Source organism: Salvelinus fontinalis, chromosome 4 (assembly GCF_029448725.1).
Source record: "Salvelinus fontinalis isolate EN_2023a chromosome 4, ASM2944872v1, whole genome shotgun sequence".
Classification (NCBI taxonomy): domain Eukaryota; kingdom Metazoa; phylum Chordata; class Actinopteri; order Salmoniformes; family Salmonidae; genus Salvelinus; species Salvelinus fontinalis.
The window spans coordinates 5,297,759-5,323,228 of record NC_074668.1 but is presented as its reverse complement, the minus strand read 5'-3'; the positions used below and the strand labels follow the sequence as shown (position 1 = coordinate 5,323,228).

Below are 25,470 nucleotides of genomic sequence, written 5' to 3'. Positions count from 1 at the left end.
CTGCGTAGTTACAAGGTTACTTCTGCGTAGTTACAAGGTTACTGCTGAGTAGTTACAAGGTAAATTCTGTGTAGTTACAGGGTTACTGGTGCCTGGTTACAGGGTTACTTCTGCATAGTTACAAGGTTACTTCTGCGTAGTTACAAGGTTACTTCTGGGTAGTTACAAGGTTACTTCTGCGTAGTTACAAGGTTAAATCTGCCTGGTTACAGGGTTTAAACAGAAACAACAGTTTAGGCATTCATTCCGAGTGGTTAAGGTTAACGCTATTGTTTGGGGATGAGCATTGTGACCTGACGTAGCGCAGTGGTCTGAGCAACACGCTTCGGTTATTTCTAGTGATCAGGCTGTTCATAAATTTTATAGAAAGCCACATAAACACCCATATAATCTGGGAGAAATGAGGGAAGGGACTTGAAGACCATAAATAATTTTGTATAAAAAGATTGAAAACAATCCCACAAATTGTTGAATATGCTGTGCTGTGCTGTTCTCTGCTGTGCTGCCATATCCACATCTGAGGGGTTTTCAGAACAAGAAGCTAATCCTAACAGGGCCATTGAGGCATTGTTAGTGCGGAGACCTCTGGTCATTCTATCCCGTATCTGTCGTGACTCTGTGGATCTCCTTGAGTGACAGGTGGGGCGGAAACTTGGTGTGAGAAGCTCCATGCAGGAGGACAGGGAGAGCGGCGACCTGGTGTGAGAAGCTCCATGCAGGAGTACAGGGAGAGCGGCGACCTGGTGTGAGAAGCTCCGTGCAGGAGGACAGGGAGAGCGGCGACCTGGTGTGAGAAGCTCCGTGCAGGAGGACAGGGAGAGCGGCGACCTGGTGTGAGAAGCTCCATGCAGGAGGACAGGGAGAGCGGCGACCTGGTGTGAGAAGCTCCATGCAGGAGGACAGGGAGAGCGGCGACCTGGTGTGAGAAGCTCCATGCAGGAGTACAGGGAGAGCGGCGACCTGGTGTGAGAAGCTCCATGTAGGAGGACAGGGAGAGCGGCGACCTGGTGTGAGAAGCTCCATGCAGGAGTACAGGGAGAGCGGCGACCTGGTGTGAGAAGCTCCATGCAGGAGGACAGGGAGAGCGGCGACCTGGTGTGAGAAGCTCCGTGCGGGAGGACAGGGAGAGCGGCGACCTGGTGTGAGAAGCTCCGTGCGGGAGGACAGGGAGAGCGGCGACCTGGTGTGAGAAGCTCCATGCAGGAGGACAGGGAGAGCGGCGACTTGCAAGTAGCAAACGGAGTAAACTATAAAAACGGATATTACATGTGCCAGAGTTGCGTATCACATTTAACAAATCAAACATTGAAATAATTTTATAGAAGGTAAAGTAAAAAACCCAAACAAGTCTGTGCATCACTACCAGTAAATAGTAAAATGTAGAACTGTAGGTCTATTTCGGTACATGTGACTTCCTGGTTCTACCACAATGGCACAGAAAGAGTCGACACACACACACACACTACAGAAAGAATATGCTCTAATGTCTTTCTTCCTGAACAAAGACAATGAGCATCTCAACTTGTAATTTCGTGTTTCTTTTTTACATCAAAGAAGTTGAAGACTGTCTTTAGTTGATGTCTGTGACCCTGTTTTTATTTTTATGTTTAACTAGGCAAGTCAGTTAAGAACAAATTCTTATTTACAATGACATGCTACCGGGAGAACAGTGGGTTAACTGCCTTGTTCAGGGTAAGAACGACAGACCTTGTCAGATCAGGGATTCGATCCAGCAACCTTTCAGTAACTGGCCCAACGCTCTAACCACTAGGCTACCTGCCGCCTCTACACTCTAACCACTAGGCTACCTGCCGCCTCTACACTCTAACCACTAGGCTACCTGCCGCCTCTACACTCTAACCACTAGGCTACCTGCCGCCTCTACACTCTAACCACTAGGCTACCTGCCACCCCTGTTGAAGACTGTCTTTGGTTCAGCATTAAGGCTTGGCAAGTATACAAGAAGCTTGCAGATGATCTAGATTTTCTCTCTCTCTGTCTGTCTCTCTCTCTGTCTCTCTGTCTGTCTATCTCTCTGTCTCTCTCGCTGTCTCTCTCGCTGTCTCTCTGTCTGTCTCTCTGTCTCTCTGTCTGTCTATCTCTCTGTCTCTCTCGCTGTCTCTCTCGCTGTCTCTGTCTCTCTCTGTCTGTCTCTCTCTCTGTCTGTCTCTCTCTCTGTCTCTCTCTCTGTCTCGCTCTCTATCAATTCAATTCAATTCAAGGGGCTTTATTGGCATGGGAAACATGTGTTAACATTGCCAAAGCAAGTGAGGTAGACAATACACAAAAGTGAAACAAACAAAACGAATTAACAGTAAACATTACACATACAGAAGTTTCAAAACAATAAAGACATTACGAGTGTCATATTAAATATATACAGTGTTGTAACAATGTACAAATGGTTAAAGCACACAAGTTAAAATAAATAAGCATAAATATGGGTTGTATTTACAATGGTGTTTGTTTTTCACTGGTTGCCCTTTTCTTGCGGCAACAGGTCACAAATCTTGCTGCTGTGATGGCACACTGTGGAATTTCACCCAGTAGATATGGGAGTTTATCAAAATTGGATTTGTTTTCGAATTCTTTGTGGATCTGTGTGATCTGAGGGAAATATGTGTCTCTAATATGGTCATACATTGGGCAGGAGGTTAGGAAGTGCAGCTCGGTTTCCACCTCATTTTGTGGGCAGTGTGCACATAGCCTGTCTTCTCTTGAGAGCCATGTCTGCCTACGGCGGCCTTTCTCAATAGCAAGGCTATGCTCACTGAGTCTGTACATAGTCAAAGCTTTCCTTAAGTTTGGGTCAGTCACAGTGGTCAGGTATTCTGCCACTGCGTACTCTCTGTTTAGGGCCAAATAGCATTCTTGTTTGCTCTGTTTTTTTGTTAATTCTTTCCAATGTGTCAAGTAATTATCTTTTTGTTTTCTCATGATTTGGTTGGGTCTAATTGTGCTGTTGTCCTGGGGCTTTGTGAAAAAAAAACTATTTTAGGGTACTGGGGGTCTGGACAGAGGAGATGTAGTCATTGTTTAGGGTACTAGGGGTCTGGACAGAGGAGATGTAGTCATTGTTTAGGGTACTAGGGGTCTGGACAGAGGAGATATAGTCATTGTTTAGGGTACTAGGGGTCTGGACAGAGGAGATGTAGTCATTGTTTAGGGTACTAGGGTACTAGGGGTCTGGACAGAGGAGATGTAGTCATTGTTTAGGGTACTAGGGTACTAGGGGTCTAGACAGAGGAGATATAGTCATTGTTTAGGGTACTAGGGTACTAGGGGTCTAGACAGAGGAGATGTAGTCATTGTTTAGGGTACTAGGGTACTAGGGGTCTAGACAGAGAAGATATAGTCATTGTTTAGGGTACTAGGGTACTGGGGGTCTGGACAGAGGAGATGTAGTCATTGTTTAGGGTACTAGGGTACTAGGGGTCTAGACAGAGGAGATGTAGTCATTGTTTAGGGTACTAGGGTACTAGGGGTCTGGACAGAGGAGATGTAGTCATTGTTTAGGGTACTAGGGTACTAGGGGTCTGGACAGAGGAGATGTAGTCATTGTTTAGGGTACTAGGGTACTAGGGGTCTAGACAGAGGAGATATAGTCATTGTTTAGGGTACTAGGGTACTAGGGGTCTGGACAGAGGAGATGTAGTCATTGTTTAGGGTACTAGGGTACTAGGGGTCTGGACAGAGGAGATGTAGTCATTGTTTAGGGTACTAGGGTACTAGGGGTCTAGACAGAGGAGATATAGTCATTGTTTAGGGTACTAGGGTACTAGGGGTCTGGACAGAGGAGATGTAGTCATTGTTTAGGGTACTAGGGGGCTAGACAGAGGAGATATAGTCATTGTTTAGGGTACTAGGGTACTAGGGGTCTAGACAGAGGAGATGTAGTCATTGTTTAGGGTACTAGGGGTCTAGACAGAGGAGATATAGTCATTGTTTAGGGTACTAGGGGTCTAGACAGAGGAGATGTAGTCATTGTTTAGGGTACTAGGGGTCTAGACAGAGGAGATGTAGTCATTGTTTAGGGTACTAGGGGTCTAGACAGAGGAGATGTAGTCATTGTTTAGGGTACTAGGGTACTAGGGGTCTGGACAGAGGAGATGTAGTCATTGTTTAGGGTACTAGGGTACTAGGGGTCTAGACAGAGGAGATATAGTCATTGTTTAGGGTACTAGGGTACTAGGGGTCTAGACAGAGGAGATGTAGTCATTGTTTAGGGTACTAGGGTACTAGGGGTCTAGACAGAGAAGATATAGTCATTGTTTAGGGTACTAGGGTACTGGGGGTCTGGACAGAGGAGATGTAGTCATTGTTTAGGGTACTAGGGGTCTAGACAGAGGAGATGTAGTCATTGTTTAGGGTACTAGGGGTCTAGACAGAGGAGATATAGTCATTGTTTAGGGTACTAGGGGTCTAGACAGAGGAGATGTAGTCATTGTTTAGGGTACTAGGGGTCTAGACAGAGGAGATGTAGTCATTGTTTAGGGTACTAGGGTACTAGGGGTCTAGACAGAGGAGATGTAATCATTGTTTAGGGTACTAGGGTACTAGGGGTCTAGACAGAGGAGATGTAGTCATTGTTTAGGGTACTAGGGTACTAGGGGTCTAGACAGAGGAGATGTAGTCATTGTTTAGGGTACTAGGGGGCTAGACAGAGGAGATGTAGTCATTGTTTAGGGTACTAGGGGGCTAGACAGAGGAGATATAGTCATTGTTTAGGGTACTAGGGGTCTGGACAGAGGAGATGTAGTCATTGTTTAGGGTACTAGGGGTCTGGACAGAGGAGATGTAGTCATTGTTTGTGTGACTGTAAGTTGTTGTTCGTATGAGTTTGCATTTGGAGTGGTGGAAAAAAAGGAAAATAAAATTTCAGCACACCGTCCTGAATTAAACTATAAAGGTAGACCCATTAAGGTGATACCATCATACACAATGGGGTTGTATGACTTCCTGCTTCTGGACATCATTAAGGTAATACTATCATACACAATGGGGTTGTATGACTTCCTGCTTACAAACATCATTAAGGTGATACTATCATACACAATGGGGTTGTATGACTTCCTGCTTCTGGACATCATTAAGGTAATACTATCATACACAATGGGGTTGTATGACTTCCTGCTTCTGGAGATCATTAAGGTGATACTATCATACACAATGGGGTTGTATGACTTCCTGCTTCTGGACATCATTAAGGTAATACTATCATACACAATGGGGTTGTATGACTTCCTGCTTCTGGAGATCATTAAGGTGATACTATCATACACAATGGGGTTGTATGACTTCCTGCTTCTGGACATCATTAAGGTAATACTATCATACACAATGGGGTTGTATGACTTCCTGCTTCTGGACATCATTAAGGTGATACTATCATACACAATGGGGTTGTATGACTTCCTGCTTCTGGACATCATTAAGGTCTTCTTGAGAATACAGGGGGTGCTGTTTCGCATTAGCATAATTGCCTCTACAGATTAAACTGCCTCTTATTCAATTATTGCTGTTACTATATGCATATAACCATATGCCATTGGATAGAAAACAAGCTATGGTTTCTAAAACGGTTCCAATTTTGTCTCTGAGTCAAACACAGGTCATTTCACAGCACTTTCCCTGAGCCTGAAGAAGATTGCAAGATGTGTATGCTCGCTTCAAAGCTCTGCCTATATATGGTCACGCGACCTATGACCCGAAACACACTTCCTTCTTCTTCCTCTGGGTGTCTGGAAGACGTCAGAGGAGAAATTTTTTGTTTATCTTGTACTGACGTGAAATAAGACCTATTTCTTTAGCGTGACCGACAACTTCCGGTTTCTGAGATGCGCGTTTTCAGAGGTGCCATTGTCTTTTGTTATGCTGACGTTACGGATGAAAACTATCTCCGTGTCGAAGTTTGTTTGATACATGTGACCATATCACCGTAATGTATGTTTTTTCAATATAGTTTAATCAGATTATTAGAATTTTTTCGGGAGTTTTGCCGTGTTCCGTTCTTTGAGTTTTTTAACTTTGGACATGGACCGTGCCAGTCGACCAGTACCCAGGCTAAATGAAGAGGGGAGGTTGCCATTGTGAATGGATTGAACGACTCATCAGGACTAAGGACACCTTGATCAACATTCTGATGAAAGACCAGCAATAGTAAGACCCAATTTACGATGTTATTTCATATATCTGTCGTGCATGTGAACTGGTCGGGCGCGTCCAGCCGGTTCTGGCTGGCCTGGTTATGCTAATTTAGCGATACATTTTGTTTTCGCTATAAAACATTTAAAAAATCTGAAATATTGTTTGGATTCACCAGATGTTGGGCTTTCAATGTCTGTACGCTGTGTATTTTTTCTGAAATGTTTTAAGACAAGTAATTAGTTATATAACGTTGGTCTCTGTAATTGTTCTAGCTGCATCAGCACTATATCAGATTGCAGCTGCAATGTAGAACTGTGATTTATACCTGAAAAATGCACATTTAAAAAAAAAAAACTATGCTATACCATAAATATGTTATCAGACTGTCATCTTATAAATTTGTTTGTTGGTTTGTGGCTATCAATATCTTAGTTTAGCCGAATTGGTGATAGCACCTGATGGAGTAAGAAACTGTTGGAGTAAGAAAATGGTGTCTTTTGCTAACGTGTTTAGCTAATAGATTTACATATTTTGTCTTCCCTGTAAAACATTTAAAAAATCTGAAATGGTGGTTTTATTCACAAGATCTGTGTCTTTCATTGGGTGTCTTGGACTTGTGATTTAATGATATTTAGATGCTACTATTTAATTGTGACGCTATGCTAGCGATGCTAATCAGTGTGTGGGGGGGGGGGGGTGCTCCCGGATCCGGGTTAGGTACTCTGTAGAGGTTTTAAGGTAATACTATCATACACAATGGGGTTGTAAGACTTCCTGCTTCTGGACATCATTAAGGTGATACTATCATACACAATGGGGTTGTATAACTTCCTTCTTCTGGTCATCATTAAGGTGATACTATCATACACAATGGGGTTGTATGACTTCCTGCTTCTGGACATCATTAAGGTAATACTATCATACACAATGGGGTTGTATGACTTCCTGCTTCTGGACATCATTAAGGTGATACTATCATACACAATGGGGTTGTAAGACTTCCTGCTTACAAACATCATTAAGGTGATACTATCATACACAATGGGGTTGTATGACTTCCTGCTTACAAACATCATTAAGGTGATACTATCATACACAATGGGGTTGTATGACTTCCTGCTTACAAACATCATTAAGGTGATACTATCATACACAATGGGGTTGTAAGACTTCCTGCTTCTGGACATCATTAAGGTGATACTATCATACACAATGGGGTTGTAAGACTTCCTGCTTCTGGAGATCATTAAGGTGATACTATCATACACAATGGGGTTGTATGACTTCCTGCTTCTGGTCATCATTAAGGTGATACTATCATACACAATGGGGTTGTATGACTTCCTGCTTCTGGACATCATTAAGGTGATACTATCATACACAATGGGGTTGTATGACTTCCTGCTTCTGGTCATCATTAAGGTGATACTATCATACACAATGGGGTTGTATGACTTCCTGCTTACAAACATCATTAAGGTGATACTATCATACACAATGGGGTTGTAAGACCTCCTGCTCACAAACATCATTAAGGTGATACTATCATACACAATGGGGTTGTATGACTTCCTGCTTCTGGACATCATTAAGGTAATACTATCATACAAAATGGGGTTGTAAGACTTCCTGCTTCTGGAGATCATTAAGGTAATACTATCATACACAATGGGGTTGTAAGACTTCCTGCTTACAAACATCATTAAGGTAATACTATCATACACAATGGGGTTGTAAGACTTCCTGCTCACAAACATCATTAAGGTGATACTATCATACACAATGGGGTTGTAAGACTTCCTGCTCACAGACATCAACATAAAAACCCTCAGATCTCTCCAAGACGTTATTACATAATTACTATTGGCTCTTGGGTCAAAAAAGCTTTCTCTCGAAAGACAATCGTATGTTGAAAACTCTTGCTTGAGTGATTCTTCAAAACAAAGACACAGTCACGGGTTAGTATATACTATAAAGTTGTTACGCTTGACTGACTGTGCTTCGAAACAAGGAACTGGCTGATTTACCACAGTTGCTAAGGTTATAAATAGCTTCCTGGCCTCTGTCTAGTAAGAACCATCACTAGTGCTGAGCGACTAGTGCTTTTTGATGTCGGTTCGGTTTTGGTTAAAATTATTACAAAATAATCACGCTTTTTGATTTCGCTAATAAAAAATAATAAAAAAAAACATTAATAATAATGACATTACAATGAAATTTACAGATGGTTTTTTTTAATGGATATTCCAAATCCAAAAATAGTGAACATTCAATTGCCAAAACATTTAAAATATTCCATTGTCTCTGCCAGGTTCACATTGGGTAGACATCAATAGAAAAATAGTAAATTACTATTAAAAAATACAATATTTCAGTTATTATATTATTTAGGTCTGATTTTATGACTTTATAATTCCTTAAAGTCATCGTCTCATCTCTGCCCAGGCAGTAGCAGTCAGCCAGACAGTTATCTCTGTTCTCCCCATACTGTACTGTCTACAGTTATCTCTGTTCTCCCCATACTGTACTGTCTACAGTTATCTCTGTTCTCCCCATACTGTACGGTCTACAGTTATCTCTGTTCTCCCCATACTGTACGGTCTACAGTTATCTCTGTTCTCCCCATACTGTACGGTCTACAGTTATCTCTGTTCTCCCCATACTGTACGGTCTACAGTTATCTCTGTTCTCCCCATACTGTACGGTCTACAGTTATCTCTGTTCTCCCCATACTGTACTGTCTACAGTTATCTCTGTTCTCCCCATACTGTACTGTCTGTAGTTATCTCTGTTCTCCCCATACTGTACTGTCTACAGTTATCTCTGTTCTCCCCATACTGTACTGTCTACAGTTATCTCTGTTCTCCCCATACTGTACGGTCTACAGTTATCTCTGTTCTCCCCATACTGTACTGTCTACAGTTATCTCTGTTCTCCCCATACTGTACTGTCTACAGTTATCTCTGTTCTCCCCATACTGTACTGTCTACAGTTATCTCTGTTCTCCCCATACTGTACTGTCTACAGTTATCTCTGTTCTCCCCATACTGTACGGTCTACAGTTATCTCTGTTCTCCCCATACTGTACTGTCTACAGTTATCTCTGTTCTCCCCATACTGTACTGTCTACAGTTATCTCTGTTCTCCCCATACTGTACTGTCTACAGTTATCTCTGTTCTCCCCATACTGTACTGTCTACAGTTATCTCTGTTCTCCTCATACTGTACTGTCTACAGTTCTCTGTTCTCCCCATACTGTACTGTCTACAGTTATCTCTGTTCTCCCCATACTGTACGGTCTAGTTATCTCTGTTCTCCCCATACTGTACGGTCTACAGTTATCTCTGTTCTCCCCATACTGTACGGTCTACAGTTATCTCTGTTCTCCCCATACTGTACGGTCTACAGTTATCTCTGTTCTCCCCATACTGTACTGTCTACAGTTATCTCTGTTCTCCCCATACTGTACTGTCTACAGTTATCTCTGTTCTCCCCATACTGTACAGTCTACAGTTATCTCTGTTCTCCCCATACTGTACTGTCTACAGTTATCTCTGTTCTCCCCATACTGTACTGTCTGTAGTTAGACATACTTTCACCAACTGTCTCTGTCCCTCATTGTGTTGTGTGTGGTCTGTGTGTATCTAACCTAACGTAGCAGGTGTTACAGTGTCTCTGTCCCTCATTGTGTTGTGTGTGGTCTGTGTGTATCTAACCTAACGTAGCAGGTGTTACAGTGTCTCTGTCCGTCATTGTGGTGTGTGGTCTGTGTGTATCTAACCTAACGTAGCAGGTGTTACAGTGTCTCTGTCCGTCATTGTGGTGTGTGGTCTGTGTGTATCTAACCTAACGTAGCAGGTGTTACAGTGTCTCTGTCCGTCATTGTGTTGTGTGTGGTCTGTGTGTATCTAACCTAACGTAGCAGGTGTTACAGTGTATCCATCCAGAGATCTGTATATAATGACGAGATGCTCATGTCTCCGCCCTAACAATGGGAGTCGTTTTCCCAAAGGAGGGAATGCAAGGGACTTGCTAAGAATATTTGTATTCTGTACAGGCTTCCTTCTTTCCACTCTGTCATTTAGGTTAGTATTGTGGAGTAACTACAATGTTGTTGATCCATCCTCAGTTTTCTCCTATCATATCCATTAAAAACTCTGTTTTAAAAGTCACCATTGGCCTCATGGTGAAATCCCTGAGCGGTTTCCTTCCTCTCCGGCAACTGAGTTAGGAAGAACGCCTGTATCTTTGTAGTGACTGAGTGCATTGATACACCATCCAAAGTGTAATTAATAACTTCACCATGCTCAAAGGGATATTCAATGTCTGCTTCTTTTTTTTTACCCATCTACCAATAGGTGCCCTTTGTTGTGAGGCATTGGAAAACCTCCCTGGTCTTTGTGGTTGAATCTGTGTTTGAAATTCACTGCACAACTGAGGGACCATACAGATAATTGAATGTGTGGGGTACAGAGATGTGATAGTCATTAAAAAAATCATGTTAAACACTATTGTTACACACAGAGTGAATCCACGTAACTTATTATGTGACTTGCTAAGCACATTTTTACTCCTGAACCTATTTATGGTCGACATAACAAAGGGGTTGGATTTTTAAAAGACCCAATAAATTTCAAATTTTCATTTTGTATTAGTTTGTACAAATTTCTAAAAACATAACTCCACTTTGACATGATGGGGTATTGTGTAGAGAGAGGCCAGTGACAAAACATCTGAATGTCATTTATGTTAAATTAAGGCTGTAACAAAATGTGTTATAAGTCAAGGTTTACTCCCTTTTTCTTTTTTCTTTTTTTTCTTGAATACTTTCTGAAGACGCTGTTCCTTTAACATATTTTCTCATTTCTCTCCCTCATCACAAGTAAAGGTAGACCTAACAGTTAGTTATTGTGTTTTTACACATTTCATGTTTTGGTTTATGAATTATTAAGTGATTAAAACTCAAAATTATGTTACTAAATCGGTAACGGAAATTTTGCAATTGAATTGGCTACAATGGTAAATCATAGTAGTCACAAACCAGAGTTGGGTTCACAAGTTTGGACAGCACAGTAGAGTACAGTACAGCAAAGAAGACTATAGTTCAGTACAGTACTGTATGGCAACTGCTCGGTCTCCGACCACAAGGCACTACAGAGGGTAGTGTGTACGGCCTAGTACATCCCCGGGGCCAAGCTTCCTGCCATCCAGAACCTCTATACCAGGCGGTGTCGGAGGAAGGCCCTAAAAATTGTCAAAGACTCCAGCCACCGTAGTCAAAGACTGTTCTCTCTTCTACCGCACGGCAAGCGGTACCGGAGCGCCAAGTCTAGGTCCAAGAGGCTTCTAAACAGCTTCTAACCCCAAGCCATAAGTCTCCTGAACATCTAATCAAATGGCTACCCAGACTATTTGCATTGCCTCCCCCATCTACGCTGCTGCTTCTCTCTGTTATTATCGATGCATAGTCACTTATAACTCTACCTACATGTACATATTATCTCAACTACCTCGACACCGGTGCCCCCGCACATTGACTCTGTACCGGTACCCCCTGTATATAGCCTCCACATTGACTCTGTACCGGTACCCCCTGTATATAGCCTCCACATTGACTCTGTACCGGTACCCCCTGTATATAGCCTCCACATTGACTCTGTACCGGTACCCACTGTATATAGCCTCCACATTGACTCTGTACCGGTACCCCCTGTATATAGCCTCCACATTGACTCTGTACCGGTACCTCCTGTATATAGCCTCCACATTGACTCTGTACCGGTACCCCCTGTATATAGCCTCCACATCGACTCTGTACCGGTACCCCCTGTATATAGCCTCCACATTGACTCTGTACCGGTACCCCCTGTATATAGCCTTCACATTGACTCTGTACCGCTACCCCCTGTATATAGCCTCCACATTGACTCTGTACCGCTACCCCCTGTATATAGTCTCCACATTGACTCTGTACCGTAATACCCTGTATATAGTCTCCACATTGACTCTGTACCGTAACACCCTGTATATAGCCTCTACATTGACTCAGTACTGGTACTCCCTGTATATAGCATCCACATTGACTCTGAACCGTAACACCCTGTATATAGCCTCCACGTTGACTTGGTACCGGTACCCGCTGTATATAGCCTCCACATTGACTCTGTACCGGTCCCCCCTGTATATAGCCTCCACATTGACTCTGTACCGGTACCTCCTGTATATAGCCTCCACATTGACTCTGTACCGTAATACCCTGTATATAGCCTCCACATTGACTCTGTACCGTAACACCCTGTATATAGTCTCCACATTGACTCTGTACCGTAATACCCTGTATATAGCCTCCACATTGACTCTGTACCGTAACACCCTGTATATAACCTCCACATTGACTCTGTACCGCTACCCCCCCTGTATATAGCCTCCACATTGACTCTGTACCGGTACCCCCTGTATATAGCCTCCACATTGTCTCTGTACCGTAACACCCTGTATATAGCCTCCACATTGACTCTGTACCGGTACCCCCTGTATATAGCCTCCACATTGACTCTGTACCGGTACCCCCTGTATATAGCCTCCACATTGACTCTGTACCGGTAACCCCCTGTATATAGCCTCCACATTGACTCTGTACCTGTACACCCTGTATATAGCCTCCACATTGACTCTGTACCGGTACCCCCTGTATATAGCCTCCACATTGACTCTGTACCGTAATACCCTGTATATAGTCTCCACATTGACTCTGTACCGTAATACCCTGTATATAGTCTCCACATTGACTCTGTACCGTAATACCCTGTATATAGTCTCCACATTGACTCTGTACCGTAACACCCTGTATATAGCCTCCACATTGACTCTGTACCGTAATACCCTGTATATAGTCTCCACATTGACTCTGTACCGGTACCCCCTGTATATAGCCTCCCCATTGACTCTGTACCGGTACCCCCTGTATATAACCTCCACATTGACTCTGTACCGGTACCCCCTGTATATAGCCTCCCCATTGACTCTGTACCGTAACACCCTGTATATAGCCTCCACATTGACTCTGTACCGTAACACCCTGTATATAGCCTCCACATTGACTCTGACTGGTTTCCCCTGTATATAGCCTCCACATTGACTCTGTACCGTAATACCCTGTATATAGCCTCCATATTGACTCTGTATCGTAACACCCTGTATATAGCCTCCACATTGACTCTGTACCGTAACACCCTGTATATAGCCTCCACATTGACTCTGTACCGGTACCCCCTGTATATAGCCTCCACACTGACTCGGTACCGGTACCTCCTGTATATAGCCTCCACATTGACTCTGTACCGTAACACCCTGTATATAGCCTCCACATTGACTCTGTACCGTAACACCCTGTATATAGCCTCCACATTGACTCTGTACCGTAACACCCTGTATATAGCCTCCACATTGACTCTGTACCGGTACACCCTGTATATAGCCTCCACATTGACTCTGTACCGTAACACCCTGTATATAGCCTCCACATTGACTCTGTACTGGTACCCCCTGTATATAGCCTCCACATTGACTCTGTACCGCTACCCCCTGTATATAGCCTCCACATTGACTCTGAACCGTAACACCCTGTATATAGCCTCCACATTGACTCTGTACTGGTACCCGCTTTATATAGCCTCCACATTGACTCTGTACTGGTGCCCCCTGTATATAGCCTCCACATTGACTCTGTACCATATAGCCTCCACATTGACTCTGTACCGTAACACCCTGTATATAGTCTCCACATTGACTCTGTACCGGTACCCCTTGTATATAGCCTCCACAATGACTATGTACCAGTACCCCCTGTATATAGCCTCCACATTTACTCTGTACCGGTTCCCCCTGCAATTCTGTTACTGGGTGTAAATCATACTTCACTTACTGTACTTCCAATAACTAAATGAGATTTGTTTTATCTCAAGGTGTGATGTCATAGCTGACACCCCATTATTCTGTCTGCTGACATCATTAAATCTTAATTCAGAGTATATTTTTCAGAGTTTTTGGAAAACGTGGTCACATTAAAAACCTGAGGGACATTTTACAGTAATACGTGGTCACATTAAAAACCTGAGGGTCATTTTACAGTAATACGTGGTCACATTAAAAACCTGAGGGTCATTTTACAGTAATACGTGGTCACATTAAAAACCTGAGGGTCATTTTACAGTAATACGTGGTCACATTAAAAACCTAAGGGTCATTTTACAGTAATACGTGGTCACATTAAAAACCTGAGGGTCATTTTACAGTAATACGTGGTCACATTAAAAACCTGAGGGTCATTTTACAGTAATACGTGGTCACATTAAAAACCTGAGGGTCATTTTACAGTAATACGTGGTCACATTAAAAACCTGAGGGTCATTTTACAGTAATACGTGGTCACATTAAAAACCTGAGGGTCATTTTACAGTAATACGTGGTCACATTAAAAACCTGAGGGAAATTTTACAGTAATACGTGGTCACATTAAAAACCTGAGGGTCATTTTACAGTAATACGTGGTCACATTAAAAACCTGAGGGTCATTTTACAGTAATACGTGGTCACATTAAAAACCTGAGGGTCATTTTACAGTAATACGTGGTCACATTAAAAACCTGAGGGACATTTTACAGTAATACGTGGTCACATTATAAACCTGAGGGACATTTTACAGTAATACGTGGTCACATTAAAAACCTGAGGGTCATTTTACAGTAATACGTGGTCACATTAAAAACCTGAGGGTCATTTTACAGTAATACGTGGTCACATTAAAAACCTGAGGGAGATATTACAGTAATATGTGGTCACATTAAAAACCTGAGGGAGATTTTACAGTAATATGTGGTCAAATTAAAAACCTGAGGGAGATTTTACAGTAATACGTGGTCACATTAAAAACCTGAGGGAGATTTTACAGTAATATGTGGTCACATTAAAAACCTGAGGGACATTTCACAGTAATATGTGGTCACATTAAAAACCTGAGGGAGATTTTACAGTAATTTTGTTACCAAATTCTGCATCTGCACAGTTCTTCCAGTAAATGTGTTTTTGTAAAATGTTCAGTGTAAATTGTTAAAAGTAGTCCTTGTGCATAGAGTTGTATGGTTTTTAAAAAATTGAAATTAATGTTTTTGTTTGGCCTACATTTAAAATAGAAAAAATCTATTTCCTGTGGAATTACCCAGTAACAAACACAGAGGATGGTGGCATTTCCTTTAGTAAGCAAAACCAACACACGTGCACACACACACAGACACAGAATAACACACAAACACACACGGTACGCAAATTAGGCAAGGTGTACACGTACGTGATAAATCCTGAGAAGCCAGTGTTTAAAGGATATATTGGCATGGGTGTTGTTAGGCCAGAGATGAAGTCGAGGTTTGACAAACCATGCCAATATATCCTCCAAAACACCGGCTTCGAGGGCATTATCAGTTTTATACAACGGGTTAACAACATATTCAAATAATGATTGACATATTTTCATTAAAAACTTTATTTTGTTGAATGTATTCATACGATTTAATCCGTCCTCGAGATATAGTCCTGACACAACTCTAGTGTTGCTACCACAAGATATAGTCCTGACACAACTCTAGTGTTGCTACCACAAGATATAGTCCTGACACAACTCTAGTGTTGCTACCACAAGATATAGTCCTGACACAACTCTAGTGTCGCTACCACAAGATATAGTCCCGACACAACTCTAGTGTTGCTACCACAAGATATAGTCCCGACACAACTCTAGTGTTGCTACCACAAGATATAGTCCCGACCCAGTCGTTGAATCTTTTTGTTCTGTATCTATGGACGCGACCCAGTCGTTGTTCTGTATCTATGGACGCGACCCAGTCGTTGAGTCTTTTTGTTCTGTATCTATGGACGCGACCCAGTCGTTGTTCTGTATCTATGGACGCGACCCAGTCGTTGAGTCTTTTTGTTCTGTATCTATGGACGCGACCCAGTCGTTGAATCTTTTTGTTCTGTATCTATGGACGAGACCCAGTCTTCTTGTTCTGTATCTATGGACGAGACCCAGTCGTTTTTCTGTATCTATGGACGCGACCCAGTCATTCAATCTCAATGTCCATTACCATACTGGCTGGCAATGTTCTCATCCCTTGCTTGATAGCTTTTCAACTATGGCTAATTTACAGTCAAAAAGTGCAGCCAGAATAACAACAAAGTAGCTGCATTTGCATTTGTTCAGGATGTTTTCTAGTGACCTTTATTTGGATAACAATGAGCATAATGAGGCGTGATTTCACCTGGCATAGAAAATGTGCTCATTGTCAGGACACTGTTGTTCAGAGGAGCACAGCCTACACCACAGCCAACTACACAGCCAACTACACAGCCAACAACACAGCCAACAACACAGCCAACAACACAGCCAACACAGTCAACAACACAGTCAACAACACAGACAACGACACAGCCAACAACACAGCCAACAACACAGCCAACAACACAGCCAACAACACAGCTAACAACACAGCTAACAACACAGCCAACAACACAGCTAACAACACAGCCAACAACACAGCTAACAACACAGCCAACAACACAGCTAACAACACAGCCAACAACACAGTTAACAACACAGCCAACAACACAGCCAACAACACAGCTAACAACACAGCCAACAACACAGTTAACAACACAGCCAACAACACAGCCAACAACACAGCCAACAACACAGCCAACAACACAGCCAACAACACAGCCAACAACACAGCCAACAACACGGCTAACAACACGGCCAACAACACGGCCAACAACACAGCCAACAACACAGCCAACAACACAGTCAACAACACATTCAACAACACAGCTAACAACACAGCCAACAACACAGCCAACATCACAGCCAACATCACAGCCAACAACACAGCCAACAACACAGCCAACAACACAGTCAACAACACAACCAACAACACGGCTAACAACACGGCCAACAACACAGCCAACAACACAGCCAACAACACAGCCAAAAACACAGTCAACAACACAGTCAACAACACAGCTAACAACACAGCCAACAACACAGCCAACAACACAGCCAACATCACAGCCAACAACACAGCCAACAACATAGTCAACAACACAGCCAACAACACGGCTAACAACACGGCCAACAACACAGCCAACAACACAGCCAACAACACAGCCAAAAACACAGTCAACAACACAGTCAACAACACAGCTAACAACACAGCCAACAACACAGCCAACAACACAGTCAACAACACAGCTAACAACACAGCCAACAACACAGCCAACAACACAGTCAACAACACAGCTAACAACACAGCCAACAACACAGCTAACAACACAGCAACACGATCACTTCAAACTGAAGCTAGAAAGTCTACAAACTAGCTGCACTTTGTTTCGTTTTACCTTTTTTCAATTGACATTTCTTTGTATAAATCCATAAAAATTATGCCAGCTGATTCATGATTTCGACTGACTGAGAAACGCTGCCTGCCTGTCTGACTCGTCCCGACCCCTGACCCCGACACGTTCATTACTACGGGACAGCTGGAGATGGAATTTGAATATTGAAATAATGTTGCAAATGTCAGAGAGACAGACAGCAAAGGTTTATACAAATCTCCCTTGTTGAAAACTAAATGTTAATTTAAAAGAAATGTGAGATAATGTCTAGATGCTTTTTATAGTGGAGATCAAGTTTATAAATTGCCTGGTTGGGCTGATGAGACAGTCAGATGGAACAGAGTCTAAATAGGCATTTTAACCTCATAGATTTAGCAGGTGGTAACTTGTGGAATAGACACCGGCTGGAATGCGGTATTAACCAATCAGCATTCAGGGTTAGACCCACACGTTGTATAAACACACACACACACACACAAAGTTGCATGAGGTGTACACACACACCCCTAAACACACACACAGACACACCACACACTGCACCCAACCCCTCATCCCACCCAGCCACACACTGCCAACCAGAGCACAGCAAGCCTGACAGGGTCAACCTTAGCCAAGTCCAGAATATGGTAATGACTACAGAATATGGTAATGACTACAGAATATGGTAATGACTACAGAATATGGTAATGACGTACCGAGTCAGCCCTACCCAAGTTAAGTCCAGAATATGGTAATGACTACAGAATATGGTAAATATTACAGAATATGGTCATGACTACAGAATATGGTAAAGACTACAGAATATGGTAATGACTACATAATATGGTAAATACTACGGAATATGGTAATGACTACAGAATATGGTAATGACTACAGAATATGGTAAAGACTACAGAATATGGTCATGACTACAGAATATGGTAAAGACTACAGAATATGGTAAAGACTACAGAATATGGTCATGACTACAGAATATGGTAAATACTACAGAATATGGTAAAGACTACATAATATGGTAATGACTTGGAAGACTTGGTGAATATGACATCTAGACTCTAAGAGAGGTTTAGGCTACGTCCCATATGTCATCCTATGTTCCTACACAGGGCCCAGGGGTCCTGGTCAAAAGTGTTACACTATGTGTTGAATAGGGTCTAAATTGGGACGCAGGATTGCTCTAATTACGAGACAGAAGAATTAAAGTACAGGCGAACGCTTACTCTGCTTGTACCACACAGACCTGGGGCCAGTCTATCATTTACCACACAGACCTGGGATCAGTCTATCATTTACCACACAGACCTGGGATCAGTCTATCATTTAACACACAGACCTGGGACCAGTCTGTCATATACCACACAGACCTGAGACAAGTCTATCATATACCACACAGACCTGGGACCAGTCTATCATATACCACACAGACCTGGGACCAGTCTATCATATACCACACAGACCTGGGACCAGTCTATCATATACCACATAGACCTGGGACCAGTCTATCATATACCACAAAGACCTGGGACCAGTCTATCATATACCACACAGACCTGGGACCAGTCTATCATTTACCACACAGACCTGGGACCAGTCTATCATATACCACAAAGACCTGGGACCAGTCTATCATATACCACACAGACCTGGGACCAGTCTATCATATACCACAAAGACCTGGGACCAGTCTATCATATACCACACAGACCTGGGACCAGTCTATCATATACCACACAGACCTGGGACCAGTCTATCATATACCACAAAGACCTGGGACCAGTCTATCATATACCACACAGACCTGGGACCAGTCTATCATATACCACACAGACCTGGGACCAGTCTATCATATACCACACAGGTCATACCACACAGACCTGGGACCAGTCTGTCATATACCACACAGACCTGGGGCCAGTCTATCATTTACCACACAGACCTGGGACCAGTCTATCATTTACCACACAGACCTGGGACCAGTCTATCATATACCACACAGACCTGGGACCAGTCTATCATTTACCACACAGACCTGGGACCAGTCTATCATATACCACACAGACCTGGGACCAGTCTATCATATACCACACAGACCTGGGACCAGTCTATCATATACCACACAGACCTGGGACCAGTCTATCATTTACCACACAGACCTGGGACCAGTCTATCATATACCACAAAGACCTGGGACCAGTCTATCATATACCACAAAGACCTGGGACCAGTCTATCATATACCACACAGACCTGGGACCAGTCTATCATTTACCACACAGACCGGGACCAGTCTATCATATACCACACAGACCTGGGACCAGTCTATCATATACCACACAGGTCTTACCACACAGACCTGGGACCAGTCTGTCATATACCACACAGACCTGGGGCCAGTCTATCATTTACCACACAGACCTGGGACCAGTCTATCATTTACCACACAGACCTGGGACCAGTCTATCATATACCACACAGACCTGGGACCAGTCTATCATTTACCACACAGACCTGGGACCAGTCTATCATATACCACAAAGACCTGGGACCAGTCTATCATATACCACACAGACCTGGGACCAGTCTATCATATACCACACAGACCTGGGCCAGTCTATCATATACCACACAGGTCTTACCACACAGACCTGGGACCAGTCTGTCATATACCACACAGATCTGGGACCAGTCTATCATATACCACACAGACCTGGGACCAGTCTATCATATACCACACAGACCTGGGACCAGTCTATCAAATCTCAGACATACCTAAATCTATCAGGGCCTGGGGTGAAGGTTCACCTTCCAACAGGACAAAGACCCTCACCACACACCCAAGACAACGTAGGAGTGGCTTTGGGACAAGTCTCTGAATGTCCTTGAGTGGCCCAGCCAGAGTCCAGACTTGAACCCGATCGAACATCTCTGGAGAGACCTGAAAATAGATGTGCAGCGATGCTCCCCATCCAACCTGACAGAGCTTGAGAGGATCTGCAGAGAAGAAAGGGAGAAACTCCCCAAATACAGGTGTGCCAAGCTTGTAGTGTCATATCCAAGAAGACTTGAGGCTGTAATCGCTGCCAACGGTGCTTTAACAAAGTTCTGAGTAAAGGGTCTGAAAACGTATGTAATATTTACGTTTTTATTTTATTTTATACATTTGCAAGAAAATTCTAAAAAACGGTTTTTGCTTTGTCATTCTGGGGTATTGTGATGTCATTATGGTGTATTGTGATGTCATTCTGGGGTATTGTGATGTCATTATGGTGTATTGTGATGTCATTCTGGGGTATTGTGATGTCATTATGGTGTATTGTGATGTCATTCTGGGGTATTGTGATGTGATTATGGGGTATTGTGATGTCATTCCGGGGTATTGCGCGTAGCTTGATGAGGGGGGAGTGGAAACAATGTAATCCATTTTAGAATAAGGCTGTAACATAACAAACTGTGGGTAAAGTCAAGGGGTCTGAACACATTCTGAATGCACTGTCTATGTAGCTATAGATAGTAGGCTACACTGATTAATGAAACAATCTCTAGTAAGGTAGTGTTTTTAGAGTGGACTGACTGTATTATTTGGCAATAACAGACTGGTTTTATGAGCACCTTTCTATCCAAGCTGGGAGAGAGGGCGAGGACAGCTCATGTCATCCAGGTTCAGGTAGGCTATACAGGACAGTTGTATATTCAAAATAATCCATTGGTAGCTGATTAATATGCTGTTGCATCCAATATTCATTTTACAATCTGCAGTGTTTTGAATTTCCAACTTTAATTACTGCCACCAGCCGGCAGCACTGCGACGCCGTGTATAGCTTGGTGAAATGTTAGGCTTAGTAGAAGTCTAGGTGTTACTAAGCTAACATGTGGAATTGTTTTAAGATGGTCGTATGGAATTGTTTTAAGATGGTCATACCATGGATCATTTAGCTATTTGATTTAGAATTTTAGGACCCCTTTAGGTATCCCCCAAAAAAAGTACATCTTTTTTGCTTTATAAAATATTGAATTTGGCCTTTACTACTATAGCCCATAGAAAAAACATTGAATAACACATTCATAAATGACAACAACAAAACATTTGGGGGACGAGACCGTCCTTTAGTCTCTTATTTTTGTTGGCACAAAACTACCTCCATTAATTTGTACGGGTTACCTTCAGACAAGTCCCGTGACAATTAGGGGGTTCATAGAGCAAAAACGGATAACACCTTCGTGTCCGTGAGTCTCCACCTTTCCACAGGGAGGGCGGTCATATTAGTTTGTAACCCAAACGGTTTGGAAGCTACAGACGGAAGTCGAACAATCAGCGTTACCGACTTCAGACGAGTTCCGTGGGGCAAAAAAACGGAGAACGTCATCGTGTTCGTGAAAGTCTCATCTATACGTTTTTTTTTTTAGGTGAAACCGTTTGGGAGCTCCACAGACGTAGAAGACCGATTTTCAGGATATCTCACGGTCTGACAAATACCTCTGTAGCTCGGCCACCTTCTACAGCAGCTGCAGAAGGCCAGCATAGGATTGAGACGCAGCCCATGTAAAAAAAATTACCAAAAAAAAAAAACACATCTCCAGCTTAAACTGATGGATTGTGTTGGGGATTTATTATGTTACTTGGATTGACGCACCGGGTGTGTCAGAAGACTCTTAATTAACACGAGGATAAAATAGTCCAACCAATAAGCATGTACCCATTGGCGAAAGCAAAGCCATACACGCTCTGGCGCCACAATGATAGGCATGCAGTCGCAATGACAGTGATTAGTAATCTATACGTTATGAGTGGCTGACACGTTAAAAAAAAAAACGAATTGGGGGGGGGGGGGGCGAACTCCGACCTTGCAAAGTCCAGACAAACTGCGATAACCCAGTAACACACACCATTCATTAGATAACCCATGTGAACCATTTCCCCAAACAACTGAACAACCAGCCCTGGGGACAAGCCATGGCACTGTAGGATACAGTGTATCAATGGCAGTATCAACAGTACAGAGTAGGATTGAGTGTATCAACAGTACAGAGTAGGATAGAATGAATGAATGGCCCAGTAGCACACAGTGTATCAATAGTACAGATTGAATGGCCCAGTAGCACACAGTGTATCAATGGTAAAGAATGAATGGCCCAGTAGCACACAGTGTATCAATGGTAAAGAATGAATGGCCCAGTAGCACACAGTGTATCAATGGTACAGAATGAATGGCCCAGTAGCACACAGTGTATCAATGGTACAGAATGAATGGCCCAGTAGCACATAGTGTGTCAATGGTACAGAATGAATGGCCCAGTAGGACACAGCGTATCAATGGTACAGAATGAATGGCCCAGTAGCACACAGTGTGTCAATGGTACAGAATGAATGGCCCAGTAGCACACAGTGTATCAATGGTACAGAATGAATGGCCCAGTAGCACACAGAGTAACAATGGTACAGAATGAATGGCCCAGTAGGACACAGTGTATCAATGGTACAGAATGAATGGCCCAGTAGCACACAGAGTAACAATGGTACAGAATGAATGGCCCAGTAGGACACAGTGTATCAATGGTACAGAATGAATGGCCCAGTAGGATTTAATCAATGTCAGTTGAATCAATGTCACAGAATGAATGAATGATGTCAACAATCTAAGAACGTTGTACTGTACCTTCTGGAGCCTTTGGAATAAGTGAAGGTGAAGGTGGCGTCAGTATATCTGAAATCTGAAATCAAGAAGAGGGGAAATAGAACCGGTCAAAACGGAAATCAACAAGAGGGGAAATAGAACCGGTCAAAACGGAAATCAACAAGAGGGGAAATAGAACCGGTCAGAACGGAAATCAACAAGAGGGGAAATAGAACCGGTCCGAACGGAAATCAACAAGAGGGGAAATAGAACCGGTCCGAACGGAAATCAACAAGAGGGGAAATAGAACCGGTCAGAACGGAAATCAACAAGAGGGGAAATAGAACCGGTCCGAACGGAAATCAACAAGAGGGGAAATAGAACCGGTCCGAACGGAAATCAACAAGAGGGGAAATAGAACCGGTTCGAACAGAAATCAACAAGAGGGGAAATAGAACCGGTCAGAACGGAAATCCACAAGAGGGTTATTAGCCACTACTACACAATGTCAAGATACAACCACAGGAAGAGAAAAAAAAATCCCTTCAACAAATGCAGTTTCCATGGCAACATCAAAAGGGGTTCCACTGACTGACCAAATATGTAAAGGAGCATAAATTGTCGGACAATATCACATTTACACAACCGTTACGTTATGTCCGGTAGAAATGTACCGTCAAAAGGCAAATGTTCTATTCGGCTGGTGTCTTCAATATTATGTCTGTCTGTCATTCTGTAGGGATGTTTAACCAAAGCCTATTGTCATCATGACAAGAATATTAATCTATTCCTATTTCTCTTCATGTTAAATAATTATCACCATTTCAAACTATCCGTATCAAGGCCTACAAACGTTTTGCCAGACAACAAAATGTAATGATAGACTCTAATGGTGTCTGGGTTTTCCCAATTTAATCATCACTCACAGCTATCGAATACAATTTTTAAGGCCTATGATTAGATGAATTTGTTAGGATATTGACAACTGTCGGGTCTACAAGATGTTATTGCTATTGAAGGCAGTGATGTAAAATGAGTGTGTTCGTCAACATGCACCAGACCACATAATCAAACGGTCGGAACACACCACTACCACCACTGACTAACTACACACACACACACTCACCAGAGAAAAGGCAGTCTTTCTCTGCCTTGCTCCTTTGAATTACGATGTTGACGTCTTTTTGTATTCTCTCTTGTCTTGAACACATCCCCATGAAATAAACCCCACGGGAATGGCTTCTCTGTTTTAATAACTGCGAAATGAGATCCCATCAAATGACTGATATAATTCCAGTAAACTGAAATTTGCAATGGAGCGTGGATGGCTGAGCAGGCTGGTTGAGACTGCTTTCGTTATATTCCAGGTGTTGTCGGATTCGTTTCAACTTGTACGGGATATCATCTCGGGATAACAATAGATTATGATAGGCCTAAATATGCAGCAGGAGCAGGAGTCGGCAGTAATTCCGCACCTCGATGGATTTCATAAAGACAGCCTGTTTTACACCGGAAGCCCCAGTCTCCACTCTTCATCACTGTGCACGGTTGAACGTTCCTAGCAATGGCGATTTCGAAAGCTACGGGTTAGAAAGCTCGACTATTGCCGGTCTTAAATTCAAAAACCAACATCGCTTGCAGGGTTTTATTATATCTTAGATAGATTAACAAAAGAGAGGATCTCGAATAGTAAACTTTGCCAGATGCTGCCCGTGGAATCAACCGCCGACTGTCCCCTCGGTGTACAGTAAACTATGCTGTGATGTCAGAGCGTATTAACCACTCGTCTATTTGTCAGATTATCACGGACTGGAATGAAGTGTAAATTGCTAGTGTGACTTCATCCACGAGAGCTATGGAGAGAGAGAGAGAGAGAATATACCTGCTATTATGAAAGCATGTGATGCACGCCCGAATATATCCTGTATAGCCTACCTACCCATCAACCCAATAAACGGAGGCTTCCTCAAATTTCCAACCTGGAGTCGGCTAGACCTACAGTAACATAGTAAATGTAAATACAGGACACTCCAATTAATAAGACATGTTATTGTTCGGTATGGTATGCGTTAATTTGTGGATGTCCATCATCCTTATGGTCTGATATGTCTTGAATTGCAATTCGTACAATACAGTATTGTCACACGTTTTTTGAAACGTATAATATGTTACGAATTCCAAATATGTTGTGGCTAACGTTAGCTAGATGGCTAATGCTAACATTAACTAGGTGGTTAATGTTAGCTGTTAGCTATGCTAGGGATTAG

At 42.8% G+C, this 25,470-nt stretch overlaps 1 protein-coding gene across 2 annotated transcripts in view; it reads right to left on the bottom strand.

The window, feature by feature from the left end:
• LOC129853019 (protein mono-ADP-ribosyltransferase PARP8-like) overlaps positions 1–25,138 on the bottom strand; it is a 109,372-nt gene extending 84,234 nt beyond the window's left edge. For both annotated transcript variants that reach the window (XM_055918650.1, XM_055918652.1), the window contains exons 1-2: positions 24,330–25,138; positions 23,246–23,300 (exon numbers count right to left, since the gene is read on the bottom strand). In XM_055918650.1, coding sequence (XP_055774625.1) covers positions 23,246–23,300; positions 24,330–24,420 — 146 coding nt within the window. In that variant the 5' untranslated portion in view covers positions 24,421–25,138. The remainder of the gene's footprint in view (positions 1–23,245; positions 23,301–24,329) is intronic.
• Positions 25,139–25,470: the final 332 nt, after the last annotated feature.